The 20,962-nt window shown below is 52.5% G+C and overlaps 1 protein-coding gene across 3 annotated transcripts in view; it reads right to left on the bottom strand.

The window, feature by feature from the left end:
- Unc5b (unc-5 netrin receptor B) overlaps positions 1 to 14,978 on the bottom strand; it is a 67,749-nt gene extending 52,771 nt beyond the window's left edge. For 2 of the 3 annotated variants that reach the window (XM_027388299.2, XM_027388301.2), the window contains exon 1: positions 14,764 to 14,973. In XM_027388299.2, the coding sequence (XP_027244100.1) occupies positions 14,764 to 14,842 (79 nt within the window). In that variant the 5' untranslated portion in view covers positions 14,843 to 14,973. Of the gene's footprint in view, positions 1 to 14,763 lie in introns of all 3 variants that reach the window. The other variant, XM_027388300.2, reaches the window with a different exon arrangement.
- Positions 14,979 to 20,962: the final 5,984 nt, after the last annotated feature.

The following is a 20,962-nucleotide window of genomic DNA, read 5'->3' as shown; positions in this document are numbered from 1 at the left end:
TGGACCCTGTGATGGGGTGACCACAGGACCCTCTTACCCCATCACCTTGTGTGGAGCATACTTGAAAACCTGCAAGGAAAGGCTGGAGACCTGAAAGATAACCAAAGCCAGCTCTTGGTTTACTTTGGGGGAAACTGAGGCCTCATTCCAGCTCAAGGTCATGGAGCATACTGGTTACTGTAAACGAATGCTCTGAGAGAGAAAGATTTCCAGACCACATTCAGAGATGTGATAGTAGCCTGCCTGTCAGCCCAGGCTAGGTGTAGGTGGAGCAGCTAGACCAAATCCCGATGCAAGACCCAAAGCAGCCTTGCTCCAACTCCTAGTCTCTCCATCTCCTCCTCTGCATAAGCAGGGTTATACCACACACCTCATACCCTGGCAGGAAGACTGCAGGAAACTGGAAGCCACCCTGCAGCTAGAATTTGCTTATTCATTTCTGCGTGGCCAGGGATGTGCTAAGAAGGCACTCAGGGTGGGGGCTTATGTCTGCCCATGGTCACCAAGTGCCTTCCTTATTAGGTTTCTAACAAAGGCTTCTAAAGAAGGCAGAGGCAACCAATAAATCTTCACCAAGAGTCCCTTCCTAGCTGACTGAAGACATGTAAATGACCCAGTGCATCACTGGGAGTGCCAACTGGCGGAAGTGGTGGTGACATCATGCGCCCATCCGGCTCCAAGCCTTCCAGCAGCCTGAGGTCAGCTCGAAGAGCCATGGCACCTCCCCCAGCAGCCCCAAGCTGAGCCAAGTGGAGCCTGGCACTGCCAGGACTAGGGCTGGGCTGCCAGCTCGGATTCCATGAGTCCTTCCTTCCTCACATACCCTCTCTGCCATGGCTTCTCCTCGGGTCCCCTCCTCCATCGCATCTCTGAACAGCATTCCCCGGCAAACGTGAGGCTGCTGCTTCTCATATAACACATGAGCTGTGGTGTGAACTTCTGGTAAATGAAGATCTTATTTAAACTGCATGCTATCAGGGGAGGAGAGGAGACAGGTTCCAACATAGCTCAGCTGTCTTGCCAGAAAATGGAGGTGCTGGGGGTGCTGGGGCCCAGAGCCATCAGGGTTTCTGAGGGGTGCTGGGAGAGGGGCAACAGGGCCCTGGACAGCAGTTTGCATTTGGGGGGAGGGACAGACAGGGTATCAGTTTCCAAGGAGGTTACTCCTCCTGGGAACTATTTGCATGTGGAACAAAAGGATAGCCTAAGATCATAAGGCATCCAGAAAGGCAAAACAATGATGGGATTTAAGAGTCCAGAGCATACCTGGCCCCAGCCCTCTCTCTGCCTTCTTTGTATAACAGAACCACAAAGGTGCTCTGACAGATCCCAACACCCAGGTCCAACCCTACAGCCACTGAAGTCAGAACTTCTGGGTGGATCTGGGTGCCCCAGGATCCCACTGGTCAGGTAAGTTGGAGAATTAGAGAAGAAGAATCACCTGGGGCCTGGCAAAGTCTCGTTGTCTATGCCAGGCCTAATTCCTCAAACCCGGGTGGAGAAAGCCAGGTGTGTGAACTCTGGAGCAAACTCTAGCTGATGTTTCCACATGACACAGTATTCACTTAGCAAGCAACTGCTCACTGAGGGCTGCTCTGTGTGGGACACTGGTCTGAGCATTGGGATAGATGAGGGACAAAGCCCTGCCCTTGTGGAGTGAGAAGCCAGGCGCCTGATAAAGAAGAGACCTTCTGTGTGTGCACACACACATGACAACTCCAGGTGGTAGCAAGTGCTGATGGGTGGTTAAGAAGGAGCTTTCTAGAGAGGACATATTAGCTGACACATGACAAAAGAGCAGTCAATTAGGTCTCGGGTTGGGGTTCCCGTACTCCATACTGGGGCAGGTTTCCTTATGTGAAAACAAGGGCTTTTCTCCATGAGCCATGGAACCTGCACTCCTGAGGAACCACTAACATTCACAGGGTACCCATGGTGGCGCCCTGCTGTGTTCAAATGGCACCTAGCTGGATAGGAACCACGTGAGGTCAATGGGCATGGCAGTTGTTCTCTACTCCTCAGGAAATTCTACAAGCTACTTACTGGGCTATGGAGACATTAGAACGTGTTCAACTGACAAAAGCAAGGGTTTGAGTCTAAGCTAACCCTCCATCTAACCGGTAGGGAAACCGAGGCTCAGAGAGACAGGTACTGTTTGGATGTGGCATCTGTTTTGAAAGGGTTAAGGGGACAATTGCCCTGCTGTGCCCTAGCTTGCTGCCTTCTCAGTCTTCACCAATAACAAGCCCACACTGAGTTTCTCTGCCACTCAGTTGCTCTCTGTGTAAACAACCTGTTCTGGCCATGGTACAAGCCTGGGACACATCCAGGGCACCTACATGGCTCCCCGAGTTTGTGAGGGAGGGGTGGGATGGCCTTTCCTCTCACACTATCAAAACCACCAGAGATGGGTGGAATCCTAGAGTCAGCTAGGATTAATCTACTAAGCAAGTTCCAGACCAATGAGAGACCCATCTCAAAAAGAGATGGACAGTTCAGTCCCTAGAGGTTGACACCCCAGGCTGTCCTCTGACCTCCCCATATATATATGTGCAGCTTCACATAGGAATATATATATACATACATACATACATACATACATACATACACACAAACACACACACATACATATATACATACATACATACACACACACACACAGCACGGAGAAACACTGGAGGGTGAAAATACAAGTTTTGGAAAGCCTGCAACAGACCATCTCTCCACACCTCCACCTCAGGACGTACTTGGACAGCATGGAGTGATCCTCACACAGCTCTTGCTCAAGTCCAGGGACACTCTCATGTGCTCTGTGGTGGGTCTGCCATTAGGACTGTGCCTCCTGCCCCCTAAACATGAGAATTCCCTAGAAGGAGCCTTAGAAGGAAGTCCAGGGAAGTGACACGAGAGTGTTCCAAGCACCCACGGATTTTGTTTGGTTTCCTTTTCCAGCAGACACCAGGGCGTCCTGGCAGTGGGCAAGCACTCTGGTACAGTGGCCAAGGTGGGAAGCGGGGAGGCTGCCAGTGGCCCTCTGGGAAGAGGCAGACTCAGCCACACCCCTTCCTCTATAAGGCCACCCAGGGCAGAGCGGACAGCACCATCAAGGTGTTGTCAGCACTCAGATGGCCAAGCAGGATTCTCAGGCTTGAGCAGGCTCTTCCAGTCATTGGCCCTAGGGACCCTGGCTTGCTCACTCCACTGCCACACTTAGGTTGTTCAGCCCCACATCTCCTGGACGATGGTGACTGCAGACAGGGAATCTACACTTCAGAGGACGGCTCCAAGTCCTTCAGTTTACTCAGCACCCATCACTCTACAAGTAAGCACACAACGTCTTCCTCTGGGCTCCGCATGCACTCGGCACTCACACATGGATGTTTGCAACTGCAGCAGTACACTCATGTGCATATACCACACACATATGCACCACACATACATAAAAAATAAAAGAGCGGCCGGGCATTGGTGGCGCACACCTTTAATCCCAGCACTCGGGAGGCAGAGGCAGGCGGATCTCTGTGAATTCAAGGCCAGCCTGGTCTCTAGAGCAAGTGCCAGGACAGGCTCCAAAGCTACACAGAGAAATCCTGTCTCGAAAAAATAAACAAATAAAAAAAAAATAAAAGAGCGTGGACCTGGACAGTAACCATAAGCACAACTAGGGGATGTTTCCTCCGACCTCCACGTACATAATCTAACTCAGCCTTTGGTGGTTTGTTAGAAAGTAGGCTACCTTATTACCACATCTCAGATGAGAAAACTGGGCAAACGATAAATCCACCCGGTCAACCGAAGACTACTGGCAACTGAAGGATCCTGGGGATTACAGGACCCCCAAGAAAATGCATTCTTTGTCTGAGATTCAGAATAATTTACAGATGTTTTGCATCTGACTCTAAGCAGAATGATCCCAGAACTGGTGAAGAGGGAGGGGACCTGTGTCACCCCCTACAGAGTCAGCACTGGGGTGGTTAGGTGGTGCTCAGCGGCCAGGTGTGCAGTCAGTCAGGAGGCACTTTGTGATCTCCTGGAGTCCACACGGCACGACCCTCACTGTGCACTCTTCCAATCTCAGCGCCCTCTATCTTGATCTCTTGGTCTCAGGCTCTGGACAGCCTGCCCTGCCCATGGAGGACCAGAAGGGAACAAATGCACAAGCCTGCCTAATCGTTTTCTAAGAAAGGGTGGCCAGCAGAGGCTTATGTAACTTCTACCGGGCACAGCAGATGGTGCGCTGGCTCACGTGCCATCCAAGCCGGAGCTGACACTAACCCACCCTGACATGGCACCTGGTCTCCTCTGCTCATGAGCACAGGGCACATGCCAGGGCATAGGGGCATGGAGGGTGTGGAAAGTAGCCCAAACGTTCGTCATTCAGATCAGTAGTCACGGCCCAGCCAGGCCCAGCAAGAAGCCAAGGCCCACTCACTAGTAGGCAGGTTCCAGCCATGTAAGAAGGGAACATGGTGCCCCTCTCACTGTGCCATTTTCGGAGCAGTACCATCCCTGGGTCAAGGCCTCTGGGGGTTCAGACAACAGTTTCCAAAGCACAGGTCTTTGGGAGATGCGGAGCTGTTTGCTTGCTTGGCTTTGTCCAACTCAGTTCCCTTGTTTCTTTTCCTGGATTTGTAGACTGGGATGGCTGGAGGGTCTGTTATCTGTATGTCACACCGAGACTTGGCCTTTGAGCCAAAGCTTCCAAGCTCCTGGAAGTTCTTCAGATAATACAGGCTCTCTCACTGATAACCCCTGGGATCTGCAAAAGTCCCTCCATGGGCCAACTTGAGCCTTAGCCAAGATGGCTGCAAAGAATCTCAGAACTCCCTAGGGTGATCCCTTCCATCTTAGGTCTAATACAGTCTGTCAAGCAACACTTTTAGGAAGAAGGGAATTATGGGTAGCGTCCCCCCCCCCCATGGTCCTGTCTATCCCACAAAATCTTCCCAATGACCACCAGGTCTGCCACTTTCAGACAGGAGAGCCCCAGGCTCAGGGAACTGCACTTCTGATTCCAGGTTGGACCCTGCTTATTTGACTATAGGAAGCACAGAGAGGACAAGGAACTGTTTGATGCTACCCAGGAGATCAGTTTTGGACTGAGACGTGAATTAGGCTTCCAATTTCCCCCAAGGTATTTCCTGCTATTCCTGTGTGTGTGGGGGGGGGGGAGAGGAAGGAAGGGAGAAAAGAAAGGAGGGAGAGGAGAAGGGGGAGAGGAGGAGGGGGAGAGACCAGACCAAGTATGGATGGCAAGCCAGGAAATGTGAGGCCAGAACAGATGAAATTTGCAGCAGGGGTCAACGTGCACAGCAGCCCTGGCTGCTCTAAGCTGCCAGACAGGAGTTCAGATCAGCCTGTGACTCCTGGCAAGGGCCAGTGGGTACCCAGCTGTGAGGGTGGTAGCTGAGCCAGGCATCTTGCTGCCTCAGCCAAGGGCCTGGGGATATTTATCTCCTAAGAAAGCTCTTGAATATGACTGCTGGATACACCACAGACAGCCCTGAGCAGCCTGACCCTGCAGCCAAATCTGCTATCCTCACCAGCTTCCACTCATGCCAAGAAGCTAGGGGCAGTTGCTGTGGAGGGCTGGGCCTGGACTCAGCCTCTGGCCCTGAGCCTCCCCACATGCTGCTTAGTCTGCACCTGCTGTAGGCAGCAGAGCCAATGTCCATGCAAGGGGCACTCTGTGCAGCTACGATCAGTGATCAATGGGCTTGGGCATGCAAATAGGATACAAGTTTATTTTTGAAATAAGAGTCTCATTACGCAGCCCTCGGTGGCCTGGAACTGGCTATGTAAACCAAATTGGTCTTGAACTTATGCTACACCTGCCTCTGCCTACTGAGCGCTAGGGCTACAGGTATGTGTCACACAGTGCCTGCTCAAATGAAAACATTTTACAGCCCAGCAAGTGTCTATCTAGTCTGTTCTCTCCCTACCCAGCAGGAATCAGGACACCTAGCATTAAAATTTGGTTAATTCCTTGTGGCTTCATTAGATTTACTGAACAAATTCTTTCTTACCCAAGGGTCCTGGCCACTGAGTACATAGCACTTAATGTGCCCATCTTGGTAAGTACTTAGTGAAAGACAGCAAGAGTAGAGGAAGGAAGAGACTCAGGCAAGGCAGAGAGGAGGTGTGAACAGAGGACCAGGAATCTCCCACTCTGCAGTTACTCATCCAGGCAGACAGGCACCTGTCAGGGCTCCCTCCTGGGCAGTGGCGTCTGCACATAGCTTTCTCACCATCTCACTTTGCAGCTACTGAGCACCAGACACTGTGCTGATCCTAGGACTTATCAGGGAGTAAAACCAGACTCAAGCTCCCCAGACACTTAGTAAGCACAGCTGACATCTCTGCCCCATCTTCTGGTCATTTCAACCCATCACACCTCCCAGTCCCAGCGACAAGGGAAGGGGAGACCCTGGCGTGTGGCTACTACTCCCCGTGACAGACCCCACTCGGGATCACTGACAGCTCTGGCTCTGGCCGTGTGTCAAAAAAAAAAAAAAAAAAAACCACTCGAAGGTGCTTGGAGCAACTTTCCTGGCATTTCTGACTCAACTTCTTACAAGCTCTGCATCTCCAGCTAGGTGCTGAAGCCCCAGGCTGGGCAGCCAGGCGCCTCTGATAGCATTACCAGCCGCTTTGCTTCAGTTCCATCGCTTGACGCCAGTAATGCCTCCGGGCGCCACCCGGGGCCTCTAGGGATTGCAGACTAGTGGGTGATCAGAACTGAAGATGCCTCTGAGCTACCAAGCAGCGGGTGGTCACCAGAAGCAGAAAAGACATCCTTTACCCTAACACCCCGATCCCAGATCTCTCACCAAGGGAGGGAGATCCTGCCACCAGGGGCTCAGTCCCTTGTTTTCCCACCAAGTCATAAGGGAGAGCAAAGCCCATCACCCTCCCCCAGCGGAGCTCAGCCCAAAGGAGTAGAGCAAGGCAAGAGGGAAGGCAAAGGACTTCAGAGGACCCCAGTTGGTGTCACATGGCTCACCAGGGGAAAGCCATACTGTCAGGTTGGTGTCAGGGAACCCAGAGCACCAAGAGGCTGAGCTACCTAGCCCGGGAATGGGAGGTAAGCACATCCTCTTAGCTCCACCATCCTGGGCTCTTTTCTCAGTGTTGAGCAGAGGCCCCAGGCCCCACAAAGTCTTCTGGACCAGACAGGAATCTACAGGTAAAACCAGAGCCTTTCTTGTGGGACGGTAGAAGTAGGTGTTCTTCCCTCCGCTCTCATTGTCAAACAATCCCTCCAGGCATTCCCTCCTCTCCACAGCCCAAACTGCTGACCCTTCATGGGGCAATCAAGAGCTGTCCTTCCCTCCTCCAGGAAGTCCTTCCTGACCTCAGGCCTAACATGCATTTCCTGTTGTTTCTAATTCCGATGGTAACAAAGGAACAGGCAAGTGTATCAAGTGTAGGGCTGAGCTGGAGTTCCTATGTCCAGTGTGTACCCTGAATCCTCACTTTTACCCCATGAATCAGCTTTCCTTACTCCGAAAGCGAATGGAATGGAACCAGAGTCAGGCTGTCTGCCCCATTAGAGCCTCTGTAAACCCCATAAGCCTTGAGGGGTCCCTTTCCTCCTTCAGTTTCCTGAGGCCCTACTCTCCAGGGCTCTCCATCTTTGAGGCAAGAGATGCCTTCGGAGCAGGGAAAGTGAACTTAAGTCCTAGAAGGTAATTTATAGACAGGCAGACAGAGAGAGAAAGAGACAGAGACGGACACACAGAGACAGAGCAACCAAGACCCAGGGCTGCATAATGCACACATGGGCTTTCCAGTCAATAAATTGACTTTCTGGATGGGCCTCTACAAACACAAATGAAGTGAAGTGGCTCTGGGTCTCGGCTACCTCTGTCTGCTGCTAACTGCTAGCTAGAAAACCCCAGAGCCCTTAAAGATCTATCCACCTTCTACCTCCTTCTTTCAGGCTCCAAACACAGAGAGGGTGGAAGCTCAACCAATCCTGACCCAGAGAGGGAAAGGAGGTGAGCCAGAGTCATAGAGCAGAGGATAGTAAGACCCAGTTTTAATAAGTTCAAGGCCAGGAGGTGCTGGGCCACCAAGTCCTTAGGCTCCCTGACTTCTCTTTCTAAGCATGACAATAGTGTGAGTTGTCAACTACATGCTAGGGACCTCACAAAAGTCCTTCTTACATAATCTGCAAAACAATCCTATGAGGCCTTTAATCCCAGCACTCGGGAGGCAGAGGCAGGCGGATCTCTGTGAGTTCGAGGCCAGCCTGGTCTCTAGAGCAAGTGCCAGATAGGCTCCAAAGCTACACAGAGAAACCCTGTCTCAAAAAACCAACCCCCCCCCAAAAAAAATCAATCCTATGAGGACATTACCACACGTGTCTCACAGATGAGGGAACTGAGGCATGGTACAGTTAGGTGAGCCAGTAAATGACATCCTGGGATCAGATAGACACTATGTGAGTCTCCTTGAGAATCCTAATAGGCCACACCAGGCCCCCTACCTGGCAGCTAAGGCCTACCTAGGGACTGGCCTCTGCAGAGGAGGTGCCAGAGATGCCCCAGTGAAGACTGGGTCTTGGGGGTCAGGACAGCAAGCAGGGAACTCTTCCATAATACCCCAACAGGAGCCCACCGCTACTTGCTAGGCTCCATCCAATTCCAAGAGCAGCAGAGAGCAACCATGTAAGAAATCCTTCCATCTCAACCCCCCACCCCAGGTTCTATCATGAGTCAGAGGCACCAGGGGCATCCTCACAGGTCATCCTGAAACCTGGATAGGGGAGTGATGGGACTTGACTCATCCCCACCTTTAGGAAGCCCCCAGGCTTTGAGAATTTTTTTTTTTTTTATGCCCTCCTCTGTTGCCTTCCTACAGCATCCATGACTCTTAGGGGCCATTTAGCATTTCTGGAATGGACATTAGGGTTCCCCTATAGACACTGACCTCCTTGGGAGCCAGGGTTTAGGGTCTCTGTGACTGATCTGGGCCCAGTCTTGTCTCTTCAGCTTCCCAAGAGAGCATCCACATCCCGAATGGGATTTTCGCAGGCCTACCCAGAAAGGGGTTTTGTAAATTATAAAGTGCCACACACATGGGTTGGGGTATGAGTCTCCTGTAGCCAAGTATCACATCTCATCTGAGAGTTAGACTGGTGGCAGTCCTCAGCATGGACACAAACAGGAAGGACAGGGAGCCCACCACAGCCCTCCCACAACCGAGGTAGTATGAGCAATGTGGAGAGCACCGTGTGCCTGTCCAAGTCAGGCCACACACCTGCCCAAGATGCAGAGAGAGCCCCTCATGCAAGCTCTGCAAGCTCCTTCCCCCAGAAAACTTCAGAGAGCTCTCTGAGGGAGATGTGCTACAGGAGCCACACTCAAGTGGCAGGGCACACCATCAAATCATAGGCCACCCCACTCCCTCAATAATGCTGAGTGAACTGGGGCTGGAGGAGGAAGAGGCGGAGCAGGGCTCGAGACTTCAACACCTGGACCAGCAGTCCTGCCCCTAAGCTATCTACAGATAACCTTTCTTGGTCCCTCTAGGGCACAAGACCTCATCCTCAGCCTCTTCCCAGGGAAGGCCTTTCCAACACTCAGGCCAGACCCTGCACACTGCAGGGTGCAAGATAACACTAGGTCTCCTAGGGCTGCAGGGCAAATGGCAGGTCCAGTCCTGAAGAGGAATCCCCAACAAGGCATAATGGATGGAGCTTCCCAGACCTTTCATGACTCACGGTCCCTACATTACACACGCCTATTTATACCCAAACAAAAAGCAACTACGCCCATATAACATTGCAACCCCCCCCAACATGATCAAACATCCACACACAGATGCACACGTGCCACACCCTCCTATACAAAAGGTAGAAACCACAGCACACTCTGGTCCTCCTGCACACTTCACCTACACACACACACACACACACACACACACACACACCGAAGAACGACATGACTCTCACCTTCCCCCAAACACGGTTCTACCTGCCACCTTCCCATTGCACATTCTCACAAACACTCCTCAGCGCACAATCTCACACCCACAGGCCCGCCTTGCTGGAGCTGGGGAAGTTGCGATGCGCTAGGGGCAGTTAGGAGGAGCTGAGAAAGAGGGGCGTCAGGAAGGAGGGGGAGCACAGTGCTCAATGGTTAAGCAGCACCTTTTTAGCTCCTAGGACTGGGCAGACCCAGGCCAGTTTAGATTGGCTGCGGAGAAAGGTGCGAGATGGGCACGCCGCGGAACGGGAAGGGTTTTGGTGCAGTGTGGTTGGTACTTAGCAACACCAGGTGACTGTACAGACTCCAACCCCCAAGCCTCCGAGAGGCTAATCAGGCGGCTTTGTAGAAAAAGGGACAAAAAGAAGCTCTCCCAGCAGCCAGGAGCTTTGGGAGGGAAAAAAAAACAAAAGGAGGGAGGGGGTAGGCAGCTGATTTATGCTTGCACTTCAGCAAATGTTTTCCCTGCCATTAGCCTCGGGAAGACCAGGAGCCAGAGGAAGGGCGCGCGTGGGGGGTGGGGACCTGTGGCTTAAGGAGCTCAGCCTGGGCTTGTCTGGCCGCGGGCTGCAGCGGAGTTCCGATCCTCAGCCTCCAGATTCTACGATCCAGATTTGGCCTGTCAACTAACTCCCTGGGAACAGCTGGCAGTCGGCTTCAGAGTGCCAGTCTTCTCCCAAAAGGCTTGGAGGCGGGGCGGGGGGAGGGGGGCTCACTTGTTGCCCTAGTTCAACAAAATCTCCCAGGTCAAGGGGGAAATCCCCCAGGCTCTGCGCTATTACAGGCGCCAAAAGGGCAGGAGGTGGCGCTCCAGCCCAGACTTCAGGACCCAGCCAATCCGGAGCAAGGTTCCCCGTGCCTTCGGACACAGGCTTCTCCCTGAATGATTCTCATCATGGCACTTTAAATTCCCTCTAAAAGAGAGGGAAAAAGCACAGCCCGCACTTGTTTGGGTTCATTCTGCCTTCACAGCTTTAATGACTCCATTTGTGGAAGCTGTTTAGGAAGCTGGGGGAAAGGCGTTGGAGAAGGATGCCAGGAGGAAGCGCCAGCTCAGGCCTGGCAGCCGCCTTTCCCCTCCCTCTCCCCTGGGGCCATCTGCCTAGGCAGCAGTTTCTCTGGTGGGCTCATGGCCACCAACCTCGAGTCGCAGCCCGGTGGTACCCTGCCCCTTGCCCTTTCCTGCAGACCTTAGAGCTGCAATTTGTCTCCTTTCTACCCCAAAACCTGCTGATCCCCAGGACACTACTGCGACCGGCCAGCCCAAGGGGAAGACTGGGTACTGTTCACTCAGAATCACCAACTTTGCTGTCCAAGCACCTGGGATGGAAGGGCTACAGCTCACCCTGCTTGTCCCCCAAGGTCCAGGACGGTCCATAGTCACCCTAAACATCAGGGTGACTCAGGGAAAGCATGTTGGGGGCCCAAACCTCATCCTAGCCCCGATGGACAGTAATGGAGTCACAGTACCTTTCACCTATGGATTCCACAGCCAAAAGGCGGAAGAAACAGGGTTCCAGGAAGTGTCCCCAACTCTACAAATGAATGTGGCCTTCTACAAGGCTGCCATTTGACCCTGTAGACCAGGAAACTCAGCTGATGACACATGTTTGGCTAAGACCACTATCGGCCATTGGTGTCATTGTGAGCAGCTACCTGGGTCTTGGGGCCTCATCCCTGACCCTAGTCCAGCTGTGTTCTGTTGAACAGGGATCGGGCTCTCCCATCAACTCTCTTTCCCCATTCCTGCTCCAAGTCCAACCTAATCCAACTGTCAAAGTGATCTAATTTAGATGAGGCCTCAGTTTCATTCCGCATCCTGACCCCCAGGGAAACTGTCCAGCCTGCATGTGGTGGAAGGATGAGGGAGCCTGTGACACCAACTGAGGCAGGCCCTTGAGCTCTGCGTTCAAACCCAGATCCTACTGAGCTCCACTGTGACCTTGGGCAACTCCAGACACCTTTTTCAAAGCTCCAGCAGGGAAAAAACAAAGCAAAACAAAACAAAACAAAACAGGGCAACTGTTAGGTCCTATGGAATTCCCCATTGTGTAGGGGGAGGGGGCGGACCAGAGCAGGGAGATTACAGGAGAAATTCCTCCCCTGAAGTGGTACATCCACTTTAATGAGAAAGCCCATTAAGACACTTGATTTTTCCATTTGTTTAAGCAAGATGGGTGCTTGCTGTGGTGCAGAGGGAACGTAGGATAAGGCACCAAGCCACACAAGCAGCAGCAGCAGCAGCAGCAGGGCAGACACTCGGAAAACTCCCATTTTAATTGCTCCTTTAAAAGACTGATCAAGCGCTCTGGGCTCCTTCTCAACCATCCCAGCCAGAGGCCTGGGAAGGGCTGGATGGGGTGGGGCGGGGTGGGGTGGGGTAGAAGGAGACTCCTGGGGCCAGCCAGTGCTTTTGAAGTGGCCTCTCCCAGCTAGTCGCTAGCTGGCTGGCATCTTCCCAAGGGTCTGAGGTTCTAGGGGTCTGGTTGATTTTTCTATCATAAAACTTAGTGCTTAAAAGAAAAAAGTTCTCTGTGCTGTCAAGGAGTTGACTGTCATACTCTCAGGAGGGAAGTGGAATTGGGGGGGGCGGGGAGGGGGGTGCCTGCTACTTTGGAGCCGTTCCCTGTAATCTCTCTTGCCTCAGCAATAGACAACTATCTCATGGCAGTCAGGAAGAGTGTGGAAGGCCAGCCCCCTGTAGTTGAAGTTGGTCTAGCTAACATAAAGGAGTCCAGCATAGTAGTCCAAAATTAGTGTGAAGTGAAGACAAGATGCAGGGAAAGTCTAGGTTCTGGCCTTGCTTTTCCTCATCAGTGAAATGGGATCAGGAGGGAGACACTGAAAAAACCCAAAGAGCGTTCCGTTCCGGTAGAAAAATGCTTCATGCCTGTGGCATTGGGGAAACTGGACTGTGTGAGAAGAGGCGTGTTCTCCCTCCAGAAGGTAGGTTCCTAAGGGCAGCACATTCTGGGCAAAGGAAGGCTGCAGGCAGACCCCAGCAGCTGGCCCTTCTCCAGGCTGGTGGGCAGGAGGCCCCCACCTTGCTATGTAATGAGCACAATTCCAACACCGCTTCTGCTCACTCGTGAGAAATCAAAGCTGGGTATTAGAGGCCATTTCTGACTGGGCACCATTCGTGCCCAAATCCATCAAAGCCCTGGGCCTGGGGTTTCTTCCGGGGAAGCCGGGGGCTGAACGCTTTGTTAAGCAGAAAAAAGCAGGCCATCTCCAGCATTCCTGGCCCAGCCCACCTACCCAGAAAACTCCACGCCCACCAGTCCCATTTTTCTCCAGATGGAGCCCCAACCCTAGTAACCTTGGTATCTATTCCGGATCCCACTGCCCTACTGAAAAATATATATGCAGCCTGGCCCGTGTGCCATTTCCAAAGACTTCACTCCACCCTTCAATCACCCCAGACAGCCTTAAACTGAAACTAACATCCAATCCAGCACCTCCCACATCTAACTGCACCCTTTAAAACAAGGCTGGTCATTTAGCTTGCCTCCCCCCTTCCCCATCATTACCTTCCAACTTCAAAACGCTGCTTTAAATACCCGAGTCTGCCCAAATCATAATTAACTTGGATCAAATGATTGAGTGTTGTAACTTTACAGCACAAGGCTTGCGGGAAAATAAGAAGAGGGGGATGTGCTAGAAGCAAGCTTTGGCCGTGGGAATCATTAATTCCAGAGGAGGGACCTTTAGCTCTTTAAGAAAGAGGGGTGGGGAGGAGGGAAGGTGGGATGAGGAGAGCTCAAAGTGCTAGTTTTCTTGCCCTATTCTGAGCCTTTGCTTAGAGAGAGGCCTTTGTACAAGATGCCCCTCCTTACCCCCCACCCAGCTCGGGGAGTCAAGGCACCCTGTCGGCAGTTCACCTGCTTGGGTACCAGAGAAGCTAGCTCGAGTGTGTACTTTTCCTTCCCTTGAAGATGCAGCCCGCTTTGCAACGCCCAGCAGAGCTACTACAGAGCCAGCAAGACACGTCTACGTTCGCGGCCGGACAGGAGGATTAGGGAGTTTATAAACTTAGGAGTCCACCAAACCCTCTTAGAGCATCTTGCTGGGTCCAGGTGCGGTGCAGAAGCGAGCTCACCTGGTTTATTCCCGGAACAGAGACACTGCCAATAACCCACTTAAAAATGGTAAAGTCGGCAGGGGACATTACGTCCCTCCACTCTCTACCAGCGCTCACCCAGAAACAATCCACAAACCACGAAACCCTTCCAAACCCGCCGGCGCCGCACCTCGGGAGAGGATGGTGTGCAGGTCTCGGCCCCTCCCCCTTCAATAGCTAAAGCCATCGGGCCTCCGCTCCCCCAAGGCGGAGGGGAACAAGCGCTTCCACCGCTCCGCAGTCTCCGGCCCTCTCCATTTGACCCGCAGAATGCTGCGCGTGCTGCCCGTGAGAGCCCGCAGGAGCCGGGACTCAGACTCAAGTTGCAGACGAATGGCACAGAACACCCATTCGGCCCAGGTAGCGACAGTTTCTAGGTGGTAATCGGGGGTCACCTGGAAATGAATCAGACCCCATTCCATGGGCAAACAACTATCCCTTGGAGACATGAGCAGAGAGCTTCGGGCTTACGTGGCACCCCAGGTAGCAACGCATCGCCCCTTCTCCCGAGCACCGAAGCTGCCTTTTAACTTGGGCGCGCCTACCGCGTTCCCGGAGCGAAGCGACTCCCCAAGAACCACCCGAACTTGCAGTTGGACGCTGGGACCCGCCAGGTCCGCATCCCCGCGTTCCACACCCTCTCGCTCCTACCTGCTAGGCTCAGTGTCGGGTCCCAGCAGAAAAGCAACGCCAGCAGCAGCGCGCCCCGCGTCCCGCTCCGGGCCCTCATGCTCCTGTCGCCTGGCCCGGGCGTCTCTCCCTCGGGGCTCTTTCCCGGGCCCCAGCCTCGCCGCCTTCGCCTTCGCCTTCGCCGCCTCGCCGTCCTCGCAGGCGCCCGGCAAAGCCAGCCCGTGCCCTCCGTGGGCGCAGCGGAAGCCACGCTTCGCCGGGAAGCCGCCCGGTTGCTTGGAGCGCTCCGGGAGTCGGACGCGGCTGGGGATCCCGGCGCCGGTGCGCCCTTTCCGCGATCCCCCGCTGCGAGCGCCGTCCGCGCCCAGCTCCGAAGTTGCGCGATCCCAGCAGAGTGCGCTCAGCGGCGCTCGCAGCGGCCGCGCCGTGAAGTCTGTCCGAGTGGGGTGCGCGCTCCTCTCCGCGCCCCGCCGCTCCCCGCGGCTCGGCGCCTTTACCCTCCCAGCCGCCGGCCACAATGCCCAGCGCCGCCGCGCGCTCGCCCTAGAGTCAGCGGACCGGGGCGGGGCCACACGCGCTATGGGGCGGGGCATGGAGGGCGGGGGCGGGGCCATGGGGCCCTGCGAGGGGGTACCCCACCGCTGTGCAGGCGCGGCCGAGCTGGGGCCCATCAGAGGGGACCCTGGAAGAACGTAGGATCCAGAGCACCGAAAAACTAGTCCGCTGAGAAAAATCTCAAACACCCAAATCCTGGTGGAACCGGTGATGTAGGTGGGGAGTTACCGGTTGTGGGCATGAGTATTTGGGCATGAGTTAGGATCATGATTGGTTCCATCGGTCTGTATGACCTAGGACAGAACTGTTTACATGGGATCCGGAAGGATGGCTCACCCGAGGACGTGGTGAACCAGCCAAGTGATAAAGGGGAGTGTGTCGGGAGGGGCCTGCTGCTGCCTTTTGGCTCAATGTAAACTTGGTTCTGCTCCTTATACGTGTGACCTTGAAGGAGCTGCTTAGTTGGTTCCATCACTGTCGTCTGTGAAATGGAGAATAATGATGTTAACTGTCTCATAACTGAAGGAGGAACAGAATGTAGGAAATAAAAGTAGGCGTATAAATGGTGGCCTCTGTTCCCAAAATTCTCCCGGGAAGTCCTGATCACCCAAAGGTGGCCAGATGAGGCTTGGACGATGTCTGTGCATCAGCTGATGTGAACAGCTCTTTGGTGTGGCAGTCCATGAATGCATATCACTTCAGCCAATTCCACAATTCTCTAGAGTAAGTACCATAGATACTCGTTTTACAGAGGACAGAACTGAGACTCAGAGATGTAAAGCCGTTTGTCCGGGATGACACAGCTCTGAGTGAGGGAAGGAAGGGTTTAGGGGAGATGAGCTTGAAAAAGCTCATAACTGAACATGGTGGGCACACCTTCAATCCCAGCTTACAGGATGCAGAAGGAGGAGGATCTCTGTGAGTTTCGAGGTCAGGGCCACATAGTGATACCTTGTCTCAAAGAAAAAGAGACAGAGACAGAGGGTGGGGGGAGGGAGGGAGGGAGGGAGGACTGGCAGATACCAAGAGTCTCCCTGGCGCCCAGATAAACGGACCACACCAGCTTTTCCTCTTTGCATATCTGGACAGTCCTCAAATATGGAAGCAGTGTGCTTCTTCATGAAGACAGCAGCCTCGGCAGGCTCTGAAGTTGGTAGGAGGTGTGGGGGGTAGTAGTGGTAAGGACATCCATAGAGCCAGGTATTCCCAAATTGTTCCTAGATTGGAGAATAAAGGGTTTGGGAGGCATAGTTGCTGGCTGGAAGGTTGAAGTGTGAGGGCAGAGAAGCAAGGAGACTCATTCTAGCTGTGTTGCCACCCCCCCCCACACACACACCCAGGAGACAATGAAAGCAGGACTTCTGGACACCCCCTCTCTCCCAGCTCCACATACTAAAGACTGGAGCTCTATAGGAAGCGGTGGATGTAAGAAACAGCCCACATTATGGCTGGCCACCCAGGGCCAGGAGGGTGGCTATGGGTGGAGTGAACTCCCGAGGCAGGACTTTGGTTTCTGTGGGCAAAGGTAAACGAGTTATTTTTAGCCTGGCCAGGAACAGTATGAGCAAGAGTAGTGGCTGATCACACCCAGCCATCTCCACCCATCCCAGACCACAAACACACAGCCCTACACACCCCTGGACAGTTAGACATACCTGCAAAAGAATATACAAGTCAATATACAACACAGACACACAGGTGCAAGACGACCTTTCCTGAAACACCCTGTGTGTAAATAGACATCCACCCAGAAAAACACCCACAGACCAAAGCCCACGGGACCAAAAAACCCAAACACACCTCCAGGCACACACACATAGACATCTGACTGGAAAGACAAACAGGTATTTGGATATTTAAAGACTGCCAGGAAACACCGTGGGTGCATGGGTACCAAGACTCACATCTCATTCTCAGACCCTAGACACAGGCATAAGGTCAAGGGTTCTATGCGGTGTTGTAGGTCCTTCTCCCTCCATGGGATATTAGAGACTTTTCTTTAAAAGTTGCTAATTCCTGCTGGGCAGAGAGGGGGTGAGGAATAATAAGCCTTTCCTCCCTTCTTCTCAGCCCCTTTCCACCCTTCAGTCTGGAATCTCTCTCTACTTTAAAAAAAAAAAAGCAAATTTATTCTAATTCACAAATACAAGCATTACACAGCTAAGTGTAACCCTTGTCGGGCTGGTCCCACAAGCTCTTTCATCTCAGTGAACACCTCGGTACTTAGAATGGCCATTCTGAAGCCAGGGAGCTTCCTTAGGGTTCTGCATGCTCAGTGTCAATTACACTTCTTATTCATTTATCCACCACAGAAAGAAAAAGAAGGGAAGAGAGAGAGAGAGAGAGAGAGAGAGAGAGAGAGAGAGAGAGAGAGAGAAGAGAAAAACTATAACAGAGTTAAAACTAGATACAAAATAGAGGTATATTTTCTTTCATGACTCCTGTGTACTTTTGGCTGCCTTCTGTCTTTCTTCATCATCCAATTTCTCCAATCTTAGCATCTACTCACAGAGGTTTGTCTCTCTGGAATTAGCCCTTTAAGGGAATCTCTCATAACTCCTCCAGGCCCCTTCCTGTGTTAAACCACAGGAAGATGCCTCTCCCAGTCACCTACAGTTAGGGGGCCCCCTCCCCAAGACTAGCCTAGGCAACCTCATCTTTGGCCCTCAACTGGGAATGGCCACTTCCCTCCCATGTGCAAGGTAACACAGTGGTGAAGTTGTACAGAACTTTCCAGAAGTGTCCCCAAACCTTGTGCCATGACACTCCATCTGGAGGGAGGGGGTGGTGCTGTTTCTAGTTGAGCAAGAACTAGGGCACTGGATTGCCAAAGTTGGCCTCTTTTGGTGGGGAGAGGTTTGGAGACAGGGTTTTTCTGTATAGTTTTAGAGCCTGTTCTGGAACTCGCTCTGTAGATCAGACCAGGCTGGCCTTGAACTCACAGAGATTCTCCTGCCTCTGCCTCCCAAGTGCTGAAATTAAAGGCTATACTACCACCACCCCACCGACTCTGTTTTTATTTATCATGACATCATCAATGATGTTTCTTGCCCACAGAAGGATGCATTATGATGCAAGAGAGAAAGAGAGGTTATTGATCCAAGGCCCACAATGGCTATGAGAAAGAGCCCCAAGGCTCTACCTCCATGTCTTGGAAGCCTGGGCAAGGGGTCTAGGGTCCGAGGCTGGAGGCAGGGTAGCCTTTGTGGGGGCACAACTGCTTTGAAAGACTGAGCCACTACTGACCCTTAATGGAGGCTGCAGATGCTTCTGGTACCACTCTCATATTTTCCAAACAGGATAGCATGCAGGACTGGAAGGTGGAGTCCAGCTGATGGATGTAGCCCCAGACCCCCCGCTGTTCTTCTTACCTGCTGGGAGATCTCCAGCCACTTAGTTGCCCTTTCTGGGCATCAGTGCCCTCCGTTGTAAAAGGGAAATAATCACCACTTCGCAGGACTAAAAGGAATGTGCATACATCCTCTAATCTAGCTGAATAACAGCTACCTATTTCATAACAATTATGATTTGAAAGCTGCCTTTGGGGCTCCCTGCTAGAGTAGCTGGCAGCTTGTGCTTAGCGTCTCTAGCCCTGGCTATTCTCGCATGTGCCACCAGGCGGCGCACTGCAGCCTCAGCCTCCTCAGCACCGCGGCAGGCTCTCGAAGCAAGGCAGAGCTGGGCAACTGTCCCCCTATCCACTCTTCTGAGACGCTCCCAGGATGGATTTCTGTTCCCCGGGGGATGGGAGTTGGGGATAGGCTTTAAAGGATCGGTATGCGGGTTCTTGAGTGGGAAGATTTGAAGTTAAGTTCACATAGTCTCTCCTCATTGACTCAGGGGCAGAAGGACCCCTAGACATTTGTAAGCCTCAGAAGAGAGGTGTCTGTGTTAGAAGTCCTTCAGTCTGTAATAATAATATTAGCATAGCCAGTGCTGATCCTGACCTTAGTCTTTCACATGCTAATCACACACGTGATAGGTGCTGTTGGGGCCCTATTCACAGATGAAGGCCCAGGTAGTAAGTTAACCAAGATCAAGGTGAGGGCCATGGAGAGTCCCACTCCGACACAGTGGATCTCAACTCCTCTTTTAAAAAATTGAGATAAGGCCAGGCAGTGGTGGCATAAGACTTTAATCCCAGCACTCCGGGGAGGTAAAGGCTGGCGGATCTCTGAGTTCAAGGGCAGCCTGGTTTACAGAGCCAAGTTCCAGGACAACCAAGGCTACACGGAGAAACCTTGTCATGAAGAAAGAAAAAAAAATGAGAGTAGGGGGCCAAAGAGAGGACTAAGCCAGTAAAGTGCTTGGTACAAAACCAGGAAGGCCCAAGTTCAGATCCAGAACAGCCAGTAAAAAGCAGGCCTCAGTAATCCCTGTGCTGAGAAGAAGGGTACTGGAGGGTCCCCGGGACTGGGACGCTGTCCAGAGGCTCTGCTATAGATGATCTCCAGGTTCAGGGAGAGTCCCTCTCTCAAAAAAATAAGGTGGGGAGTCATCAAGGAAGACACTAAATGTTGACCTCTGGCCCCCACATGCATGTACACACATGTGTACACACAGGAACACATATCCCACCCAACACACTCACACACACACACACACACACACACACACACACACACACACACACACACGGCTGGTGAAATGGCTTGTTGGGTAAATTAACTTGCAACTATACCTGATGACCTGAGTTCACTCCCAGGATCCCACAGGGTAGGAAGAGAAAACTAACTCCCAAAAGTTGTCCTTAGCCACTGTGCTGGTTCTAATTTTCTTTTATTTTGAGACTGGGCCTCTTGTAGCCCAGGCTAGCTGTGACCTCCTGATCTTCCTGCCTTTACTGCCTAATTGCTGGGATTGCAGGCCAGTGCCACCATGCTGGGTTTCAAATTCCTTTTACTGCTAATTTATGAAAGTAAGTTTAATTTTAGTGAAGGTTTTGATTTGCAGAAAAATTTCAAGAACAATGCAGAATGTTTCCCCACATCCCTTGGGCAGTCTTGTTTGTCACGTCTAGCACACATATGGAATATTAGTTTCAAGTGATAAACCCATGGCAGTACATCACGATGAACTAGAGTTAACACAAGTTACCTTGGTTTGTGCTTTTTATCCTTATTCTATGTTGGGGTCCAGTCCAGAACCCATCCCATTGTGACTGTGGGCTCTGTTGGCTGTGGCAGTTTCTCAGCACCCCACCTTATTTCCGATGACCCTGACAAGCTGGGATTTGCCCATCTTGACATTCACAATCATCTCCAGCAGGGGTTCTGATTTTTTCTATCTACAGCACTTCAGCTTGTATAGTGGCCACTGGTTATGTGCAAGCATACCTTGACATGACCTGGGTGGGTTCACTGTCCTAAAGTTGGGATGCTGGGAGGTCCCCCCAGGGGTAAAATGAAGCTGTAAACGTGGAAAAGGGATAAGGAGACATTACAGGCATTAAATCACAGGGACAAAGGCCCTGAAGCAGATGAGTGATAGATGAGGCTTGTCAGGAAGCCTCATGACCAGACCATACCAGGGAAGGAAGAGACCAGAAGGGGCAGTCCCAGCCACCCTGTGTGCTAGAGCTGAGATCCGACCATGGAGATAGAGGGAATCACAGTTGCTGAGTGACCCGCAGAAGGCCTCGTGGGTGCTGTGCCAGGGAGCATCT

This window comes from Cricetulus griseus (genome assembly GCF_003668045.3).
Source record: "Cricetulus griseus strain 17A/GY chromosome 1 unlocalized genomic scaffold, alternate assembly CriGri-PICRH-1.0 chr1_1, whole genome shotgun sequence".
Classification (NCBI taxonomy): domain Eukaryota; kingdom Metazoa; phylum Chordata; class Mammalia; order Rodentia; family Cricetidae; genus Cricetulus; species Cricetulus griseus.
Note: the sequence above shows the minus strand (reverse complement) of the source record. Positions and strands in the feature narration are given on the sequence as shown.